Source organism: Engystomops pustulosus, chromosome 11 (assembly GCF_040894005.1).
Source record: "Engystomops pustulosus chromosome 11, aEngPut4.maternal, whole genome shotgun sequence".
Lineage (NCBI taxonomy): Eukaryota > Metazoa > Chordata > Amphibia > Anura > Leptodactylidae > Engystomops > Engystomops pustulosus.
This window is the reverse complement of record NC_092421.1, coordinates 46,942,619-46,960,395: the sequence shown is the minus strand read 5'-3', so window position 1 is coordinate 46,960,395 and position 17,777 is coordinate 46,942,619. Positions and strand designations below refer to the sequence as shown.

Sequence of the window (17,777 nt, the reverse complement as noted above, 5' to 3'; positions counted from 1 at the left end):
TGCCAGAAGGTACTTGTATATAAAGATTAATAAAGCGTTTGAACGCTTTATATCGGTTTGAAAACATAACGAAAAAGAAGGGGCGGCACCAGCTCACCTGAGCTGGTGCACGGAGTTTGCTGCTTATACCCACCATCGGAAGTGGTTGGTTTCCTTTAAACTATTTTGTCATAGTGTTTGCATACTTTATTACTCAAATTATCATATACTGTTAGGCCTATAGGTGTTGTTTTTAATTGTAATTCAAAAGGCAGGGTAAAAATCAAGATAGAGAACAGTAAAAACTGACTTTACACAATATAATTTTTGTAACTCTACAGAAGGAGGTCCTTTACAAAAAGTTTTATATTTCCTTAAAACCTATTGCATGTACACACATTTGAAGTTCTTATCTAAAGTATGTTGAGGTAATCATTACATCACAAATTGGTCCAATTAATCACATAATGCTTTACTAAGACCCCTGGTTAGTTATTGTAGATACTTGAAAATCAATTTGGTAAGTGAAATACCTCTTAATGCATCATTCACCAGACTGTGTAAATCCATTAGATAATTCACTATCAGGGGTAAACAAAAGGGGCATTTATGTAAAGGAAGGTTTGTCTTGACTATTGACACATATATCAAGTGTTAAAGAAATGTATAAAAGACAATTCAATCAGTGTCCATAATTCCAGTGTCTAGTGCCTAGAGGTATGTACTACATCAAAATTTCAATATAAATTTATATATATATATATATATTTATTGCTATTTATGAGTCTATTTTGTTTTATATGAGTGCTATGTTCATTGAGAATACATGTATTTTATTTTTTAAAAATTACATAATATAAACTTTTCTCATCCTCTCATACACACAATGTATCACTATAACTTTTAGGTCATTCAGGTTCTTATGCCCCAAACAATATTTTATACTATATTTTGCTTTTTCTATGAGACCTTACAGGTTTTCGCACAATAATGGGCCCCAAAAACCCATTAGCAGGCAAGCCCTTTTGAAGATGCCCATCTTAAGCCTTTAGATATGTAATCGGATAATTGTAATCGGATAATTGTCAAATAACATAGCCATGTAAAATTATACCATCAACAACATAAAATCAAAACTGAGCCTATAAAGAGAGGTTCCTCAATCATTGTCTAGGATGGGCCCAATTAACACAATGCCAACACTTAAAGTTATTAATGTTCAAGTTAATGTTAGTTCTAATGTGAAGGACTAATGAAAAACTATGTTTAAATAATATTTGCTGTACTAGTATACTACATTTTCTAACTTCTTTATGATCTAAATAAGTGAACTCCAATATAAAAGCTTTCATCAGTTTACAAAGATGTTCCATCAAGGATCAATCTTGCTCACAGTAGTGGTGAGTATTGTGGCCTCTCTGCCTGATCCACTAAACCTGGCAAAGCTTCCAGAAATTCCCAGTATTACAAAACCCACTCCACTTCCTAAAACTGATGCAAAGATACCAAAGGCACCACAAGGGATTCTGAAGAGAATTGCAGTAAAAGGTATGTTAAGTACATTAAATTAAATGGGAAACTACTCCTCTTCAGCTCCGCCCAGAGGGCGACTAGACTAGTTACACAGTACATGTAATTGAAAAGTAATATATAAGATCTCTTTTGTTCTGTAATACTGATTTTTCATACAAAAAATGTTTGGCAGTGTATGTGCAATGCTCTATGAGGACAGGAGGGTTGCAAAAAAGGGGTCTTCTGGTGACAGGTTCCCTTTAAGTATAGATTTAAAATTAGGTCTGTATTTTTAACTATTTGCAGGAAAGTTTAGGTTCAATAACATGTGACTTTCCAAGAATATCTACCCTTCTGGCATTATCTTATACTCCTCGCTTCCTGTTTTAGGTATGGCAGGAGGTTCCAGATGTCAGATGTAGTTCATATGATTTATAATTCTTGTATTGGTATAGATTTTGCATGTCTTATTAATTTGCATGATGGGAAATGTTATAAAGTTACCTGCATTATAGAAGTATAGCTAAGTCAGCACGTTTCTTGTCAAAATTTTCTAATGACAACAAACAAAATTAGGATTTGATATTATGTGATGTGAGAGCTTAAAGGGGTTTTTCCACGAAAGGAAATTCACATTTCTCACATTTCAATCCCCTAGTGATGTTAACACAATAAGATAATTTTAACCCTATTTTACTCAGTGTTATTGCTGTTTTAGCTCCTATCACTCCCTCGGCTGCTCAGTGTAAGATTTCAGGGTGTGGGCGGGGCCTCTCTGAGCACACACATTACTGTATTATCCATCTAGTTTTGTGGGGGGGGGGGGACACAATTATCAGGATACAAGGTGTATATGCACTTTCATCTGGCTTCTGATATTGTACTAACACACTGACACATAGATGAGACAGATCAGATATGCATGAGATGATTACATATAGGCTGACAGACCAATACACTTCTACATCTCACAGATATGTGCCTGGCTCCAGCTTCCCCCTGATCATTTATCTCCTTGTAGTTTGCAGCCTCTCTCTCTGCTCACCATGTGAATCAGTAAGTGTCTCTGAACTACGTGCAGGGGGCTTGGCTACAGCCACACAGCAGAGACAGACAGAAATCTCATTTGCACAATCTCATCCAAGATGGCGGCCACCCAACCCTAAGTCAGAAGTTACTGGGTCGTGTCTAGGGGAAACTGAAATTCTGTACAGCAGGACTGATAAAGACATATCTGTGAAATGCTGCATTAATTAGAGTGAATTAGAGACTGAAGTATTTTGTTATCCTTAGTACATGTAAGAAACTCGTCTTTGAGGGAATACCCCTTTAACCTGTTAACGCTCAGCGTCCAATATATTGAACACTGAGTGCGGTGACTTAGCGCTCAGTGTCCGATATATCGGACGCTGAGCCGATGCCGGTTCAGCTGAAGATCTGAGCCGAACCGGCATTGGAAAACATGGGGTGCCGGCTGTAACATATAGCCGGCACCCCAGTGTAACACCCGGGTGCTTAACCCGTTATATGCTGCGGTCAGCGTGACCACAGCATCTAACAAGCCTTTGGAGGAGTCTTTCCCCCACAATCGGCCCCCCTGAATGGCTTTGGGGGGCGCGAATCGTTGCTATGGCATCTCTGGGGTCCAACCTTAACTTATTTAATGAGCCATTCGCAGTTTCACCGTAAAGAATAGTACGGGACCCCAGAGATGCCCGGAGACAGTGCCCATAAACCCATAACATATAAAGAGAAATATAAATAAAATGAATATAATGAATATATGAGTATAAAAAAAATGAAATAAAAAGTATTCAAAAAACATATATACTCCAGAATGATACTGGTGCAAAGTACAACATCTCCCGCAAAAAAAAAAAACATCAACCAGCTCCGTAGCCAAAAAAATTTTAAATGTTATGTCACTTGGTAGATGGCAATGCAAAAATGAGCCTTAAAGAGAACCTGTCATGCAAAATAACCCCCCTAAACTAAATATATTTTCATAAACTGCCATTAGAGAGCATTGCCTCTATCCCTTCATTGTCCCTCTACATGCCTGTAAACCTAAGCAATGAGGTACTAAAGCTGTATGCAAATGACCTGTGAAATGTCCAATGAAGCATTAGCATATTCAAGCTGTCCACCTTATTCATGAGTGGGAGGCACAGCCACACCCCCAGTGCATGACTGACAGCCTGTATAATGATGTGAGGCTGTATAATGATGTGCTTCCTGGTGCTGGTGGCCACACCCCCTGCAGCCTGTGTGTGCATGTGTGTGTGTTTAGGAGAGATACAGCAGCTCCAGGCAGCCATGTTACAGCAGAATATGTCAGATTCATGTGTAGCTGATGTCTGTGTCTCTCACCTGTATATTAGGATGCAGCATGTCAGCAGATGCAGCACTCACACTAGCAATGCTTTACTATACATTACACACAGACATGAGCAGGGGGAGGGGAAGGGTAACAGGGGTGACATCCCTGCCTCTGACCATGTGACCAGCCTCATTTACATGATAAAAATAGATGATTTTACAATGAATAATGTATGAAATAAATAGATAAAGGCTGGGATGGGATCATTGAGAGCTGCTCCAACAGGTAGTAGTGACAGGACAAGTGATACAGACCTGATGACAGGTGTCCTTTAAGCTACAAAAAGGCTCCTCCTTCTTTAAGGAGTTAAGCAACATTTGTCTATAATGCTTATTGTTAATGCTTTGTTTTTACCTTTGCAGTCAACAGACCGGTTTCATTGCAAGATCTTGAACGTCGTATGAACAGACTAGAAGCAGGCAAGTGATTGTCAAACAAGAAAGCTTTATTGTGCTGATAATTTCATATTCTATAGTAATGCAGATGTAACTTTGGTCTGTATTATATGTTACATGTGGTGGTCTTTTTTCTGGGTCATCTGTGGTTTCCTTTACAGTAGGTTTAATACTTTGATTCAGGGGATTCTTTGGTGAGCTCCAAAACAAACACAGATCTACAGGACAGTAAAACCATGATTTGTGAAAATATTACAGCATCATAGATCATGATGAAGCAGTAGGGTTGGCGCATAGCCACTATTGTTGTGGGGAATAAAGTTGCTACAAAGAGCATAGTGCAGAGATTAAAACATGTCAAAATGGTAAACAATGCTGAGATTAAATATGCCATGTGTTTCTGCCTATGATAGCAAATTTTGTTCTCAACTTAACTTACAGTAGCCATTTTATTTGCAATATAATTTTGTTTTACCAGTGCTCAAATAAAGCTTTTGATTTATTAGATATCTAAGCTTTACATTCAGATCTGGTGATACATTCACTATCGAGCAGTTGCATCCAAACACATTTTATTTTTTTTACGTCCATTTGACGTCTATTTTCAGAATAAAGCCTCATGCATACAACCGCTAACACTGCCAATGTATATAGCAAAGTCGCAAGTCGCAAATATGGGCAAGAGTAGGACCCATACATGCACGGTTCCTTAACCCCTTCACGCTCCGTGACGGATATATCCGCCACGGAGCTGTGAAGGTTGTATGAAGAAGGCTCACGGGCTGAGCCTTCTTCATACAGAGATGGGCTTTGCTGCATATCGCAGCAAAGACCCATCGCTATCACCCGCGGTCGGTGCTTGCACCGTTCGCGGGCGTTAACCTTTTCTTTGCCGCCGGCAAAGTCGCCGGCGGCACTTTAAATGTGGCGGCGCGTGGGCGCCGCCATCTTACCTCCGATCGCCGCTCCCCCGAACGTCATCGGGGGGCGGCGATCGGTTGCCATGGTAGCCTCGGGTCTTCGTTTGACCCGAGGATACATGGCTTCTGCATATGCATTACAATGAGCCTGTGGCTCATTGTAATGTATAGTGAGCAGAAATGCCATATACTGCGATACAGCAGTATTGCAGTATATGGCAGGAGCGATCAGACCATCTAGGGTTAATGTACCCTAGAGGGTCTAAGAAATAGTGGGAAAAAAAAGAAAAAAAAAAGTTTAAAAAATGTAAAAAAATAATAAAATATTAAAAGTTCAAATCACCCCCCTTTCCCTAGAACTGATATAAAATATAATAAATAGTAAAAATCACAGACACATTAGGTATCGCCGCGTCCCAAAATGCCCGTTCTATCAAAATATAAAAACGGTTATTGATGGCGGTGACCTCCGGAACGGCAAATGGCGCCCAAATGTCCAAAACGCGACTTTTACACCTTTTTAGATGACATAAAAAATGTAATTAAAAATGATCAAAATGTTGCACAGTCCTCAAAACGGTAGCAATGAGAACATTGGCTCATTTCGCAAAAAATGACACCTCACACATCTCCATGCGCCAAAGTATGAAAAAGTTATTCGCGTCAGAAGATGGCAAAAATTTTTTTTTCTTTTTTGTACACATTCGTTTAATTTTTGAAAATGTATTAAAACGCAATAAAACCTGTATAAATTTGGTATCACCGCGATCGTACCGAACCAAAGAATAAAGTAGAGGTGTTATTTGGAGCACAGAGTGAAAGTCGTAAAAACTGAGCCCACAAGAACATGACGCACATGCAGTTTTTTTCAATTTTTCCACATTTGGAATTTTTTTGCGGCTTCCCACTACATGGCATGGAATAATAAATAACATCATGGGAAAGTAAAATTTGTTACGCACAAAATAAGCCCTCAGACAGCTCTGTACACGGAAAAATGAAAAAGTTATGGATTTTTGAAGATGGAGAGCGAGAAATTAGCAAAAATACCCTGCGTCCTTAAGGGGTTAACATACTGTGAACAAGCCCAAAATATGGCAAAGGGGCTGTGAATTAGCATTTGTGTAGCTAACTCAAGGTCAAAGCACACATGTCCACGAGGCCAAAAATTCTTCAAGAATAATTTGGAATACATTTATGCTAATGTATGACACCTCCCATTTTTTTACTAAAAAAATAACTGTATAAATGTTTACAAAGATTCAAACTCACATTCTCCACAATAATAACACTCTTTACCCTGTTCATGTACAGTATTTTTCGGACTATAAGGCGCAACATCAATAAATGCCTGCTAAAACGTCTAGGTTCTTATATAAGGGGCACCGGAGTATAAGGTGCACCTGATTATAAGGTTGAATGACCAGCAGGTGGCAGACCTGTGCAGAGTTCAATGAAGCTGTTGTCTGAAAGTAGAGTTCATATATAAGGCGCACTGGACTATAAGGCGCACCTTTGATTTCAGAGAAAATCAAAGGATTTTTAGTGCGTCTTATAGTCCGAAAAATACGGTAACTCTTATAATTGTTGTATTGTGAAGCAGCAGATATTTTGACTGCAAGAAAACTCCTCCTCACATGAGTACTATTTGGCACATTCATTTACCAGTTCTCAGGACCTATTGAACATCTTCCAATTGATGACAACTTATATTTATGTCCAATTTTTTAGTTCTCAAACTGGATGGAATGATCCAAGTGGTTGGTGATAAAATGATTGCCAGCAGTGGAAAAGAAGTAGACTTTGCAGCATCTAATTCTACATGCAATTATGTTGGTGGACGGATTGCTACCCCCATGAATGAAGCAGAGAATAGCGCTGTACTGGAATTTGCAAAGAAATACAACAGATATGTATACCTTGGAATGAGAGAAGGCCCAATACCCGGCAAGTTCAACTACTTGAATGGAGTCCCAGCAGTTTACACTCATTGGAGAAAAGGAGAACCAAGCGGAAGAGGAACTGAGGGTTGTGTTGAAATGTACACTGATGGGCAGTGGAATGATAAAGCTTGTAACCAACAACGTCTTACTGTCTGTGAATTGTAAAAGCTAAAACATGCTTTCATTTGGAGTTTTGGGTTACTTATGGACTTTTACTGTTTCATGCATGTAGTAACATACTCCTCGTAAATTGATGCTGTATTTCACATATTCTTATCAAATTAAATCTAGACGCATACTTACATTCAGTGTCCCATTACTTGCGTTCATCTATCCTTTCTATATTAAATATTAATTTAACTAATGCTAATTTATCATAATAAATGATATATATTATATATATAGGGCCACATGTATCACTCGTTTTTTCTGTTGTTTTTGCGCCTTTTCATTCATGCGCACCGTTTTTTTGCGCCATTTTTGCGATTAAACGCCAAACAAACGCCGCGCAACAAAAATAACCAGCTTTCACTCATCTATCTTACCAATCCAGATGTTTTGCTGCACCTAATGATATTCATCACTTGCAACGTTTTCATTTAAGCGCAAAAACGGGTGCAAAAACACTCCAGCCCGAAGGTGGCGTTAACTGAGAAGAAAGCACTGAGCCCCTTTGCAGAACACCTCATTTCTAGCAGCAGAGCTCAGCCAGACACTAGAACAGATAATAGATACATTAGATACACTGCAGACAGGAGCTGCAGACTCTATTTACAGTTCAACACCTTCTATTTACAAAATATTCTGCAAACTCCTGAGCTCAGAGCAAAAGAGCTCAGAAGTTTGCAGAATGTTTGCAGAAGTTTGCAGAATTTTGCAGAAACTACAGACAAGTGTCCCCCATGTAATTCTGCACAGTATCTTACAGGGGTGCAGCAGGAGACCAGCACTGGGGGATCCCCTCCAGGAGAAGCCCCTGCTGAGGAGGTCACTGGGTGCTGGGTGTCACACACCTGAGTGCTGCTGTGAGTGTTATCTTCATTCTGGGCTGTGGGAGAAGCAGAGAGGAGCTTGTAGCAGGATGACATGTAAGTGCCCGAATCTAACATTGCGCCTAAACTGCGCCAAAATTGCGCCTAAACTGTGTTAAAGTAAAGTGATTAATAAGAGGCAGAAAATATACTTATCACAGATGGTTGTAGCTTGTAATAATTCTGGCAAAACAGTGCGCCAGAATTTAGGCGCAACTACTACACTTAGGTGCACAAAATGTGGCCCATAATTATATATATATATATATATATATATATATATATATATATATATATATATATATATATATAATACATTATAAATAATATTAAATATTAATTTAACTAATGCTAATTTATCATAATAAATTAACATTATAAATGATATATGATCTGGTGGGCCTTGTAGAAAGGTATCTGGCAGTGGAAAGCTCCTTTGACAGACTGGTTGGCGGAAGATGTGTTCCCATTTGTTCCCAGTGTGGCTCAGATACCCCCCCCCCCCCCAAAAGAAGGGACCTAAACCCTCTCCAGAGTAGCGTACCCAAAACCTGGAGGGGTCACAGGCTTTGCTGAAGGTGTCATGTCCCTTGTCATATAGCAGCGCACTGCCCTATGTCCACAGACTTTGGTCGCCGCTGTTCATCGCCTGCTCATCCTGTGTGCAGTGCCAAACCTCAATCTGGCAAGGTTCCTCAGATCTGCCAGATAACAATCAATGGTGTTACAATAACCGGGCTACTGGACTCCGGAAGTTTACTAACTGTCATGGGTGCTCCCATGACCCATATCTCGGGTCGAAAGCTCATCCGTGGCCCTCTGAACTCGCTGGCATGGCGCATGCGCTTCTAACCAGACCCGGCTCCCGATCTTCGGGCCATGCATGCGTGTTCCCGTCTCCCAGGGCGCGCAGCAAACCAGCGGCAGGAAAATTTAAAGAGCCAGTGCACCGTTAATTGGCGCTGGCCATTTCTCTGAATTCTATATAAATCTGCCTCTCCCTGCCGGATCTTTGTGCCTTGTGTCCTTGAGAAAGCTTTGTCTCATGCCCTGCGCTGTTATTGTGATTTCCCGTTGTGACCTTGGTTCCGTTCCTGACTACGCTCCTTTGTTGCCAGCCTTGACCTATTGCTATGTCCCTGAATCTGATCCTGTCCTGACCTCCTTCCTGTCCTCGACTACAATTCTGCTCAACGTCACTGTGTCTCACCTCGGCTGCCACAGGGGACAACGTCAAACCTGTGGAAAGACCTGGTGGTGCCACGCCGCAGCAAGGCCAACCACCTTTGCGGTGGGCTCTGGTGAAAACAGGGTACCAATTAGATTCCGGTCCCAGGTGTCAGCTTATGTCATCGTCCACGGTGGTTCAATGGCTTCGCTACCCCAGAAGCCTTAAAGTACGATCCGGCCATGGATCCCGCCAAGGTTCCGCAACCTGAACTGGCCAATCTTGCCCCTGTCGTCTGCCAGCGGTCCCTGCAAATTGCTTTGCATGATGAACAGCTTGCTCAAGTTACCGCCATGTTGCAGCAATTGATGGCAACTCAGCAACAGCGTCAAGCTCCTGTGGCTCCTCCTGCTATTCTGGTTAGCCTACCTACCACGGAACCTAGGCTGAGACTATCCAAGCTGTTTAAATATGATGGGGACCCCAAGTTTTGCAGGGGCTTCATTACCCAGTGTTCCTGCACAATGAGTTTATGCCAACATAGAATGGTCTAAGGTGGCATTCATCATCAGTCTCTGCTCCGGGAAGGCATTGGCTTCTCCCCTCTGGGACAGAGATGACCAGTTTAGAGCTGACATCTCCTTCTTTGATGAGTTTCGATTGGTCTTTGAGGAACCCTACTCCCCTACTTCCCTACTCTCGCCTCTAAGCTAGCCTGGAATGATGCAGCCCTGATTGAATCTTTTGAAAAGGGACTTTCAGGACAAGTTAAAGATGCTCTTTCTGCACTTGATCTGCAATCTCGCTGGCCACACGGATTGATATTCGGTTTATGGAGGGACAACATCTCGAGCAAGTGCAAGTCTGGGTCCGGTGTTTGCCTTGCCTGGCTCCAGCATTCCAAAGACTGCTTTAGCCACCTGCCGTGACCACTGCAGAGGAACAAACGCAGATGGACAGAGCTCGGCTCCTGACGTTTCAGGCGAAGTCAGTAGAATCTCTGCCTCAATTGTGCCAGCCTGGAACACTTCCTTCAGTCCTGTCGAATCCGTCCTCAGCGCCCGGGAAAAGCACGGACCTAGGGTTCTTGGGATAAGCGTTCCTAGGTGAGAACAAAGCTTCTCCACGTCTGAACATACTCAGCTCCAGGATGGGTAATCAGTTTCAAGTCTCTGCCTTCCTGGAATCCAGTTTGGCAGGGAACTTTGTGGATGCCGCCCTGGCCTTTCAGTAGTGTCTTCCTGTGGTCCATCTCAAGAAGCCGCAGGTCATTTCATCAGTCAGTGGGCAGATTCTCCAAGACCCGATCCTGTACCGACCGCACTGAACCCCTAATGCCTGCAAGTGGGGGTCTTGCACAAGGAGAGACTTTCCTTTTACGTGTTAACCCAGTGCACGTCTTCATTTCTCCTGGGTCTTCCGTGGTTGCAGCGCCACGCACCGGTGCTCGATGGCAGACAGGTGAAGTTCTTCGCTGGGGACCAGAATGCTACTCATGTTGTCTGGAACTACCTTGTCCCGTCTCCACCGCCTTAATTCCGAAGTCCTCCAAGCCTCTGATGGGTGTTTTTTCATAGAAACAAGCAGAGACTTTGCTACTGCACCAACCCTATGATTGCCCGATTGACCTGCTGCCAGGCACATCTCTACGGGGTTGGGTGTACCCACTGTCTGTGCCCGAAACCGCTGCAATGTTGGCCTACGTGAAAAAGAACCTAAAGAGGGGGTCCCTCTTCTCCGGCTGGTGCAGGGTTCTTCTCTGTGGCCAAAAAGGATGGGTCACTTTGTCCATGCATAGATTATCGTGGCCTAAACCATGAAGAAACGCTATTGCCGTTGATCATGGAAATTTTTGACCGCTAACATGGAGCCAAGGTCTTCACCAAACTATACCTCCATGTGGCGCATAGCCTCAGTTGGATCCGCAAAAGCGATGCATGGAAGACCGCCTTCAATACTCGTGATGGGTACTTCGAGTACCTGGTCATGCCGTTTGAACAGCTGTTTTTCAGGAGTTCATCAACAACATTTTCAGAGACTTGCTATATGCCTGTGTAGTGGTCTATCTCGACGATATCTTTTATGTTCTCTACGGACCTTGAGTCCCCCCAGTTCCACGTGCGGCTGATGTTGTGGGGGAAGAACCGGCTTCTCGTCATATCGTTACCCCGAAACAACTAGTTTTTGCTACTCCTGTGGACCTGTGGCAGCTTCCTCCTGGCAAGACTTATGTCCGACCAGCTCTTCCGAAGAGGAAACTGACTTGGGGACATTGCATCCCAGGGTGTCCAGCCACATGAGGGCATAGATCTGTTGCTATTATATCTTGCTATTAATGGTGCAAGATCTGGTCAAGGACGTTCTAAATTTTGTGAGTTCCTCAGCATGTCTAAAGCCTGCAGGTCTGCTCCTGCCATTGCCGATACCCATTTGCCCGTGGACTCACATAGCCATGGTCTTTATTACCGAAAGAGGATGGGAGATCAGTAATAGTATTTTACAAAGATGATGTAGGCCAGATAAAGTACCACACGTCAAAAAAAACAACATGCATACCAAAGCACTGCAGTATACAATCCTCAGACTGATGGGCTAGTAGAACGATTTAATAAAACACTGAAGGGGATTGTAATGATGGCTCGGGGATACAGGGGCAACAAACCAGACAGTGAGCCCTAAGTCTGAGCCCCCCAATGCTGTCACCTGCCTACTTGCCTCCGGTATCCTATTGATACGGGACAACCACGAAGACGATCCCTTCCTAGGCCACAGTGCAGACAAAGAACACGACAAACAAACAATACACACAGGTAGCGAAGTCAGGTAAACCGGGTCACAACGGAGAGAGCAATATATAAGCAGAATCAGAAAGCGAAAGCCGAGGTAAGTAACGAAAGCCAAAGTCAGAATGCCAGAGAAGTCAATATAAGAACAAAACGCTGAAAGGACTGGGGAGCTGAAAATACGAGTATTACCAGCGCTGGGGAACCTGTGCTGGGAAGTAATATAGGTGACTGGGGAACCTCCCCTCAAGGTGACTGGAGGAGAGATCTGTCATTCACAGCAGGCTAACAGTTGCTAGACTGCAGGGAAGCGGGTGTGGTGCAACAATCAACCCTGCAGCAATCTCAGTCCCAGTTCACACACAGGAACACTGAACAACCTCAACGCCTTCTAAGCCGCATACCGCGGACAGAAGACGATACAGGCAAAGACGTAACAGTACCCCCCCTTTTATGAGGGGCCACTGGACCCTCACTATTCCCACCTGGTTTAGAAGGATTTTGGCGGTGGTATATGTTGAGGAGACGTGGAGCATGGAGATCTTTACTAGAGACCCAGGTACGATGTTCCGGGCCATAACCCTTCCAATGGACCAGATATTGGACAGAGTTTTGTACCCTGCGGGAATCCAAAATCTTTTCTACCTCAAACTCTAGTTCACCTTGGACCACCACAGGAGCTGGTGGTTTAGTCACGGGTAACACGGGAGGGATATATTTTTTCAGAAGAGATTTGTGAAAAACATTATGAATGCGAAGAGAGCTAGGTAATTGTAACCTAAAAGAGACGGGATTAATAATTTCGTTAATCGTGTATGGCCCAATAAATCGAGGAGCAAATTTCCCAGATGGCACTCTGAGACGCAAATTTCTTGTAGATAGCCACACTCGTTCCCTCACATTATATTCAGGACCGGGAGATCGTTTTTTATTAGCCTGACGCCGTTGGGTATCTTGGGCTTTCACCAGGTTCGACAGAACCCGTGCCCAGACTGAGCTCAGCCTTTGGAACGTTGCTTCAGCGGAAGGGTTAACAGACTCAATGTCTTGGCAGGACGAAAACTTTGGGTTGAACCCGTAATTACAAAAGAACGGCGACATTTTAGATGAGGTACTAACCCTGTTGTTTAAGGCAAATTCGGCGAGCGGGAGGAAGGATCTCCATTTCTCCTGGTTATCGGAAATAAAGCATCTTAAAAACTGTTCAAGCGATTGGTTGAGTCTCTCTGTCTGCCCATTAGTCTCAGGATGGAAAGCGGAAGAAAACGAAAGAGAGATTCCCAATTGACCACAAAATTCTCTCCAGAATTTAGAGACAAACTGTACCCCCCGATCAGAGACAATATTTTCTGGTATACCATGAAGACGCAAAATATTGTTTATGAACAATGAGGCCAATAATTTAGCACTGGGTAATTTCCTGAGGGGTACTAAATGACACATTTTCGAGAATCGGTCACAAACCACCCAAATGACAGTTTTCCCTTGAGAGACAGGTAAGTCAGTTATAAAGTCCATGGAGATATGAGTCCAGGGTTTTTTAGGCAGAGGGAGAGGTTGGAGAAGTCCCTCTGGTACTCTTCTGGGCACCTCAGACCTGGCACATATATCACATGCTGCTACGAACTCCTGAACGTCACGTGACCACGAGGGCCACCAGTACAACCTTTCTAAGAGATACTTAGTGCCGGCAATACCAGGATGTCCGGCGAGCACAGAACAATGGATCTCCTCCAAGACCCGGAGCCGAAGATTATGTGGCACAAACAATTTACCCATAGGAAGATTACTAGGCGCAAGATCTTGAGAGTTCGAGATAGCGGTGGCGAGGTCATGGTCAATAGCAGATAGCACAATACCAGGCGATAGAATCTTATCTGGGACAACCTCTGGGGTATTGTTGTTACCAAAGCTACGTGATAGAGCATCTGCTTTGATATTCTTAGTGCCTGGACGGTAAGTAACAACAAAATTAAAACGAGTAAAGAAGAGTGCCCAGCGAACTTGTCTGGGGGACAGTTGTTTAGCATTGTCTAAGTATAACAGCTTCTTATGGTCAGTAATCACAGTTATGGGATGTTTAGCTCCTTCTAGGAAGTGTCTCCATTCCTCGAATGCCCATTTTATGGCCAAAAGCTCTCTGTTACCCACATCATAATTATGTTCGTCAGAGGAGAACTTCCTGGAGAAGAAAGCTACAGGTTTTAGGTTAGTGAGAGACTTTGATCCCTGAGATAACACTGCTCCCACCCCTACTTCGGAGGCATCAACTTCAACTACAAAAGGGCGATTCAAATCAGGTTGAGTCAAAACTGGCGCGGTTACAAAACATCTTTTAAGCTGTGCAAATGCTTGCTCCGCCTCTGGAGTCCAATTGGTCAGATCAGCACCCTTTTTAGTGAGATCCGTCAACGGCTTAGCCACAACAGAAAAATTCTTAATAAATTTGCGGTAATAGTTGGCAAACCCTAAAAACCGCTGAAGGGCTTTAAGAGTGTTGGGATGTTCCCATTTCTCGATAGCCGTGACCTTGAGTGGATCCATACAAAAAGATTTAGGGGTGATGATATAACCCAAAAAAGTAATCTTTTGGACCCCAAACAGACATTTAGACAACTTAGCACATAAGGAATTCTTACATAATCTAGAGAGAACATCCCTGATCTGTCGGATATGGGTTGACCAGTCAGGGGAAAAAATCAGAATATCATCCAGATAGACTACCACATATTGACCCAGGATATCACGAAAAATATCATTCACAAATTCTTGAAATACTGCTGGTGCATTACACAACCCGAAGGGCATCACACAATATTCAAAGTGTCCTTCGGGGGTATTAAAAGCAGTTTTCCACTCGTCCCCCTTTTTGATGCGAATCAGGTTGTAGGCCCCACGGAGGTCAATTTTGGAGAACCAGCGGGCACCCACCACCTGGTTAAGCAAATCAGGGATAAGAGGAAGTGGGTATTGGTTTTTGACAGTGATGTTATTCAGTTCACGGTAATCAATACAGGGTCTAAGTCCACCATCTTTTTTCCCAACAAAGAAAAAACCAGCCCCCATAGGGGAATTCGAGGATCGTATATGACCCTTTTGAAGGCTCTCTTGTATATACTCTCGCATAGCCTCTCGTTCTGGGGAAGACAAATTAAAAATCCTTCCCTTGGGATATTTAGACCCGGGAATTAGATCGATCCCACAGTCATAAGGCCTATGTGGAGGCAGGGACTCGGCAGTCTTTTTATCAAAAACATCAGAGAAATCAGAGATAAATTCAGGCAGAGTTTCTTCCTCTGACTGACATTTAGAGAGGAACAGCGTATTACAATGGGAGGAACACAGCGGATCCCATTTAACCAGTTCTCCAGTGGTCCAATTAAATACAGGATTGTGTACAGATAACCATGGAAACCCCAAAATGACATCAGCGGACAAGTTTTTTAAAACAAAAAACACTACCCGTTCGGTGTGGATAGCACCAACCTGCATGGTTATCTGTGGAGTTCTGAAACAAACTCTACCCCCCCTTAAAGGGGTAGAATCTGCCCCCACAACCAGGACAGGAGGATTCTGGTTAACCAACTCCAGCCCTAGGGCTGAAACAAAAGCAGAGTCAATAAAATTAGCAACGGATCCAGAATCAACCATAGCTTGTCCAGATATAGACTTATCTTTAGCAAACAGAGACACTGGCAACAAAATTTTAGATACAGAGTCGGAAGATACCTGTGCGCCTGAGAGACACTCCCGATTACCACTCAGGCGCTGAAGTTTTCCGCCTGTGGCCTGGGTCTGGTAGGGCAGTCTCTCAGGAAGTGTCCAGATTCACCGCAGTAAAAGCAAAGACGATTCTTCTGGCGATGCTCTTTCCGGGTTTTGGCTCTCGCCGTGCCCAACTGCATAGGTTCTTGTTCAGATATAGGAGAGACAGAGTTTTTAGGAGAAAGTAAAGGTGACCCGGAGGAGTGACTCGCACCTACTCTATCTTTTCGTCTGTCCCGTAGGCGACGATCAATGCGGACTGCTAAGGCCATGGTTTGCTCCAGTGAGTTTGGATCAGGATGACCAATCCAGGCATCCTTTACAGGTTCTGACAGGCCTTTTCTGAAGAGGGCTTTCAAGGACGGTTCACACCAGTTCAAGGTTACGCAGTGTTTGCGGAATTCCATGCAGTATTCCTCCGCAGAGCGGGTACCCTGCGAAAGAGACAGCAAACTGGACTCCGCAAGCCCAACATGATCGGGTTCTGAGTATATGGCCCCCAAGGATTGAAAAAAGCGTTCCAAAGAGGACCACTCCTCTGCGGCTGGAGGTAGTTTCAGGGCCCATGCCTGGGGATCCCCCTGGAGTAAGTAAAAAATAACATTTTTACCTTGTTAATACTGGGGAGTGGAGGTTGCGGAGCAGCAGGAGACGTGGCAGGGGTCTCTGCTCTAAACTGAGTTAGAACATGGACTTGGTTAGCCAGATCAGCCACAATGCCTGCTAGGCCTTCCATGCGATGCACAAGATCCGGGACGGAGCTCATCCTGGCGGGTCCGGAAGACGTAGCAAACTAAGGATTTTTAAATGGCTGGTAATAATGTAATGATGGCTCGGGGATACAGGGGCAACAAACCAGACAGTGAGCCCTAAGTCTGAGCCCCCCAATGCTGTCACCTGCCTACTTGCCTCCGGTATCCTATTGATACGGGACAACCACGAAGACGATCCCTTCCTAGGCCACAGTGCAGACAAAGAACACGACAAACAAACAATACACACAGGTAGCGAAGTCAGGTAAACCGGGTCACAACGGAGAGAGCAATATATAAGCAGAATCAGAAAGCGAAAGCCGAGGTAAGTAACGAAAGCCAAAGTCAGAATGCCAGAGAAGTCAATATAAGAACAAAACGCTGAAAGGACTGGGGAGCTGAAAATACGAGTATTACCAGCGCTGGGGAACCTGTGCTGGGAAGTAATATAGGTGACTGGGGAACCTCCCCTCAAGGTGACTGGAGGAGAGATCTGTCATTCACAGCAGGCTAACAGTTGCTAGACTGCAGGGAAGCGGGTGTGGTGCAACAATCAACCCTGCAGCAATCTCAGTCCCAGTTCACACACAGGAACACTGAACAACCTCAACGCCTTCTAAGCCGCATACCGCGGACAGAAGACGATACAGGCAAAGACGTAACAGGGATGTTAAGAAAGGTAGTGGAGAAAGATGGGCATGATTGGGATTGTCTGATACCCTACCTATTATTTTTCATAAGAGAAGTACCTCAAGCCTCCACAGGGTTTTCACTAGAGATGGGCGAATTTGTGATAATTTGATCCGACCAGGTTCGCCGAATTTTTTGAAAAAATTTGATTTGCATCATGTTGAATCACGTTAAAAAACAGGTATTTCCTGGATGCAGAGAGCCTGTAGGGTGTTGTAGAACGTTGGGCCATGCTAAAATATGCATAGCGTGGTTTGGTATTCAAACAATGCTGTGTTTTAGTATGGCACACACATGACAGCCGCCACTCTTAGAATCGCTTCACTCTTCAATTCCATGGGCACTTACAGAGGCCAACTTGACCAAATAAGTGAAGCGGGAACGCAGCCTGATAAGGTAACGTCTGTGCCAGCTCGAAAGGACTGAGCTGAGGCCAAGATCCCACTATAACATCAAAAT

General features: G+C 43.7%; 1 protein-coding gene across 1 annotated transcript; it reads left to right on the top strand.

Annotated features, from left to right (window-relative positions):
- Positions 1–675: 675 nt before the first annotated feature.
- On the top strand, positions 676–7,433 carry LOC140105730 (pulmonary surfactant-associated protein A2-like). The gene is made up of 4 exons (XM_072129757.1): positions 676–696; positions 1,307–1,527; positions 4,234–4,290; positions 6,918–7,433. Exons 2-4 carry the CDS (start codon positions 1,344–1,346, stop codon positions 7,292–7,294), a joined length of 618 nt encoding a protein of 205 aa, XP_071985858.1. The 5' UTR covers positions 676–696; positions 1,307–1,343; the 3' UTR covers positions 7,295–7,433.
- Positions 7,434–17,777: the final 10,344 nt, after the last annotated feature.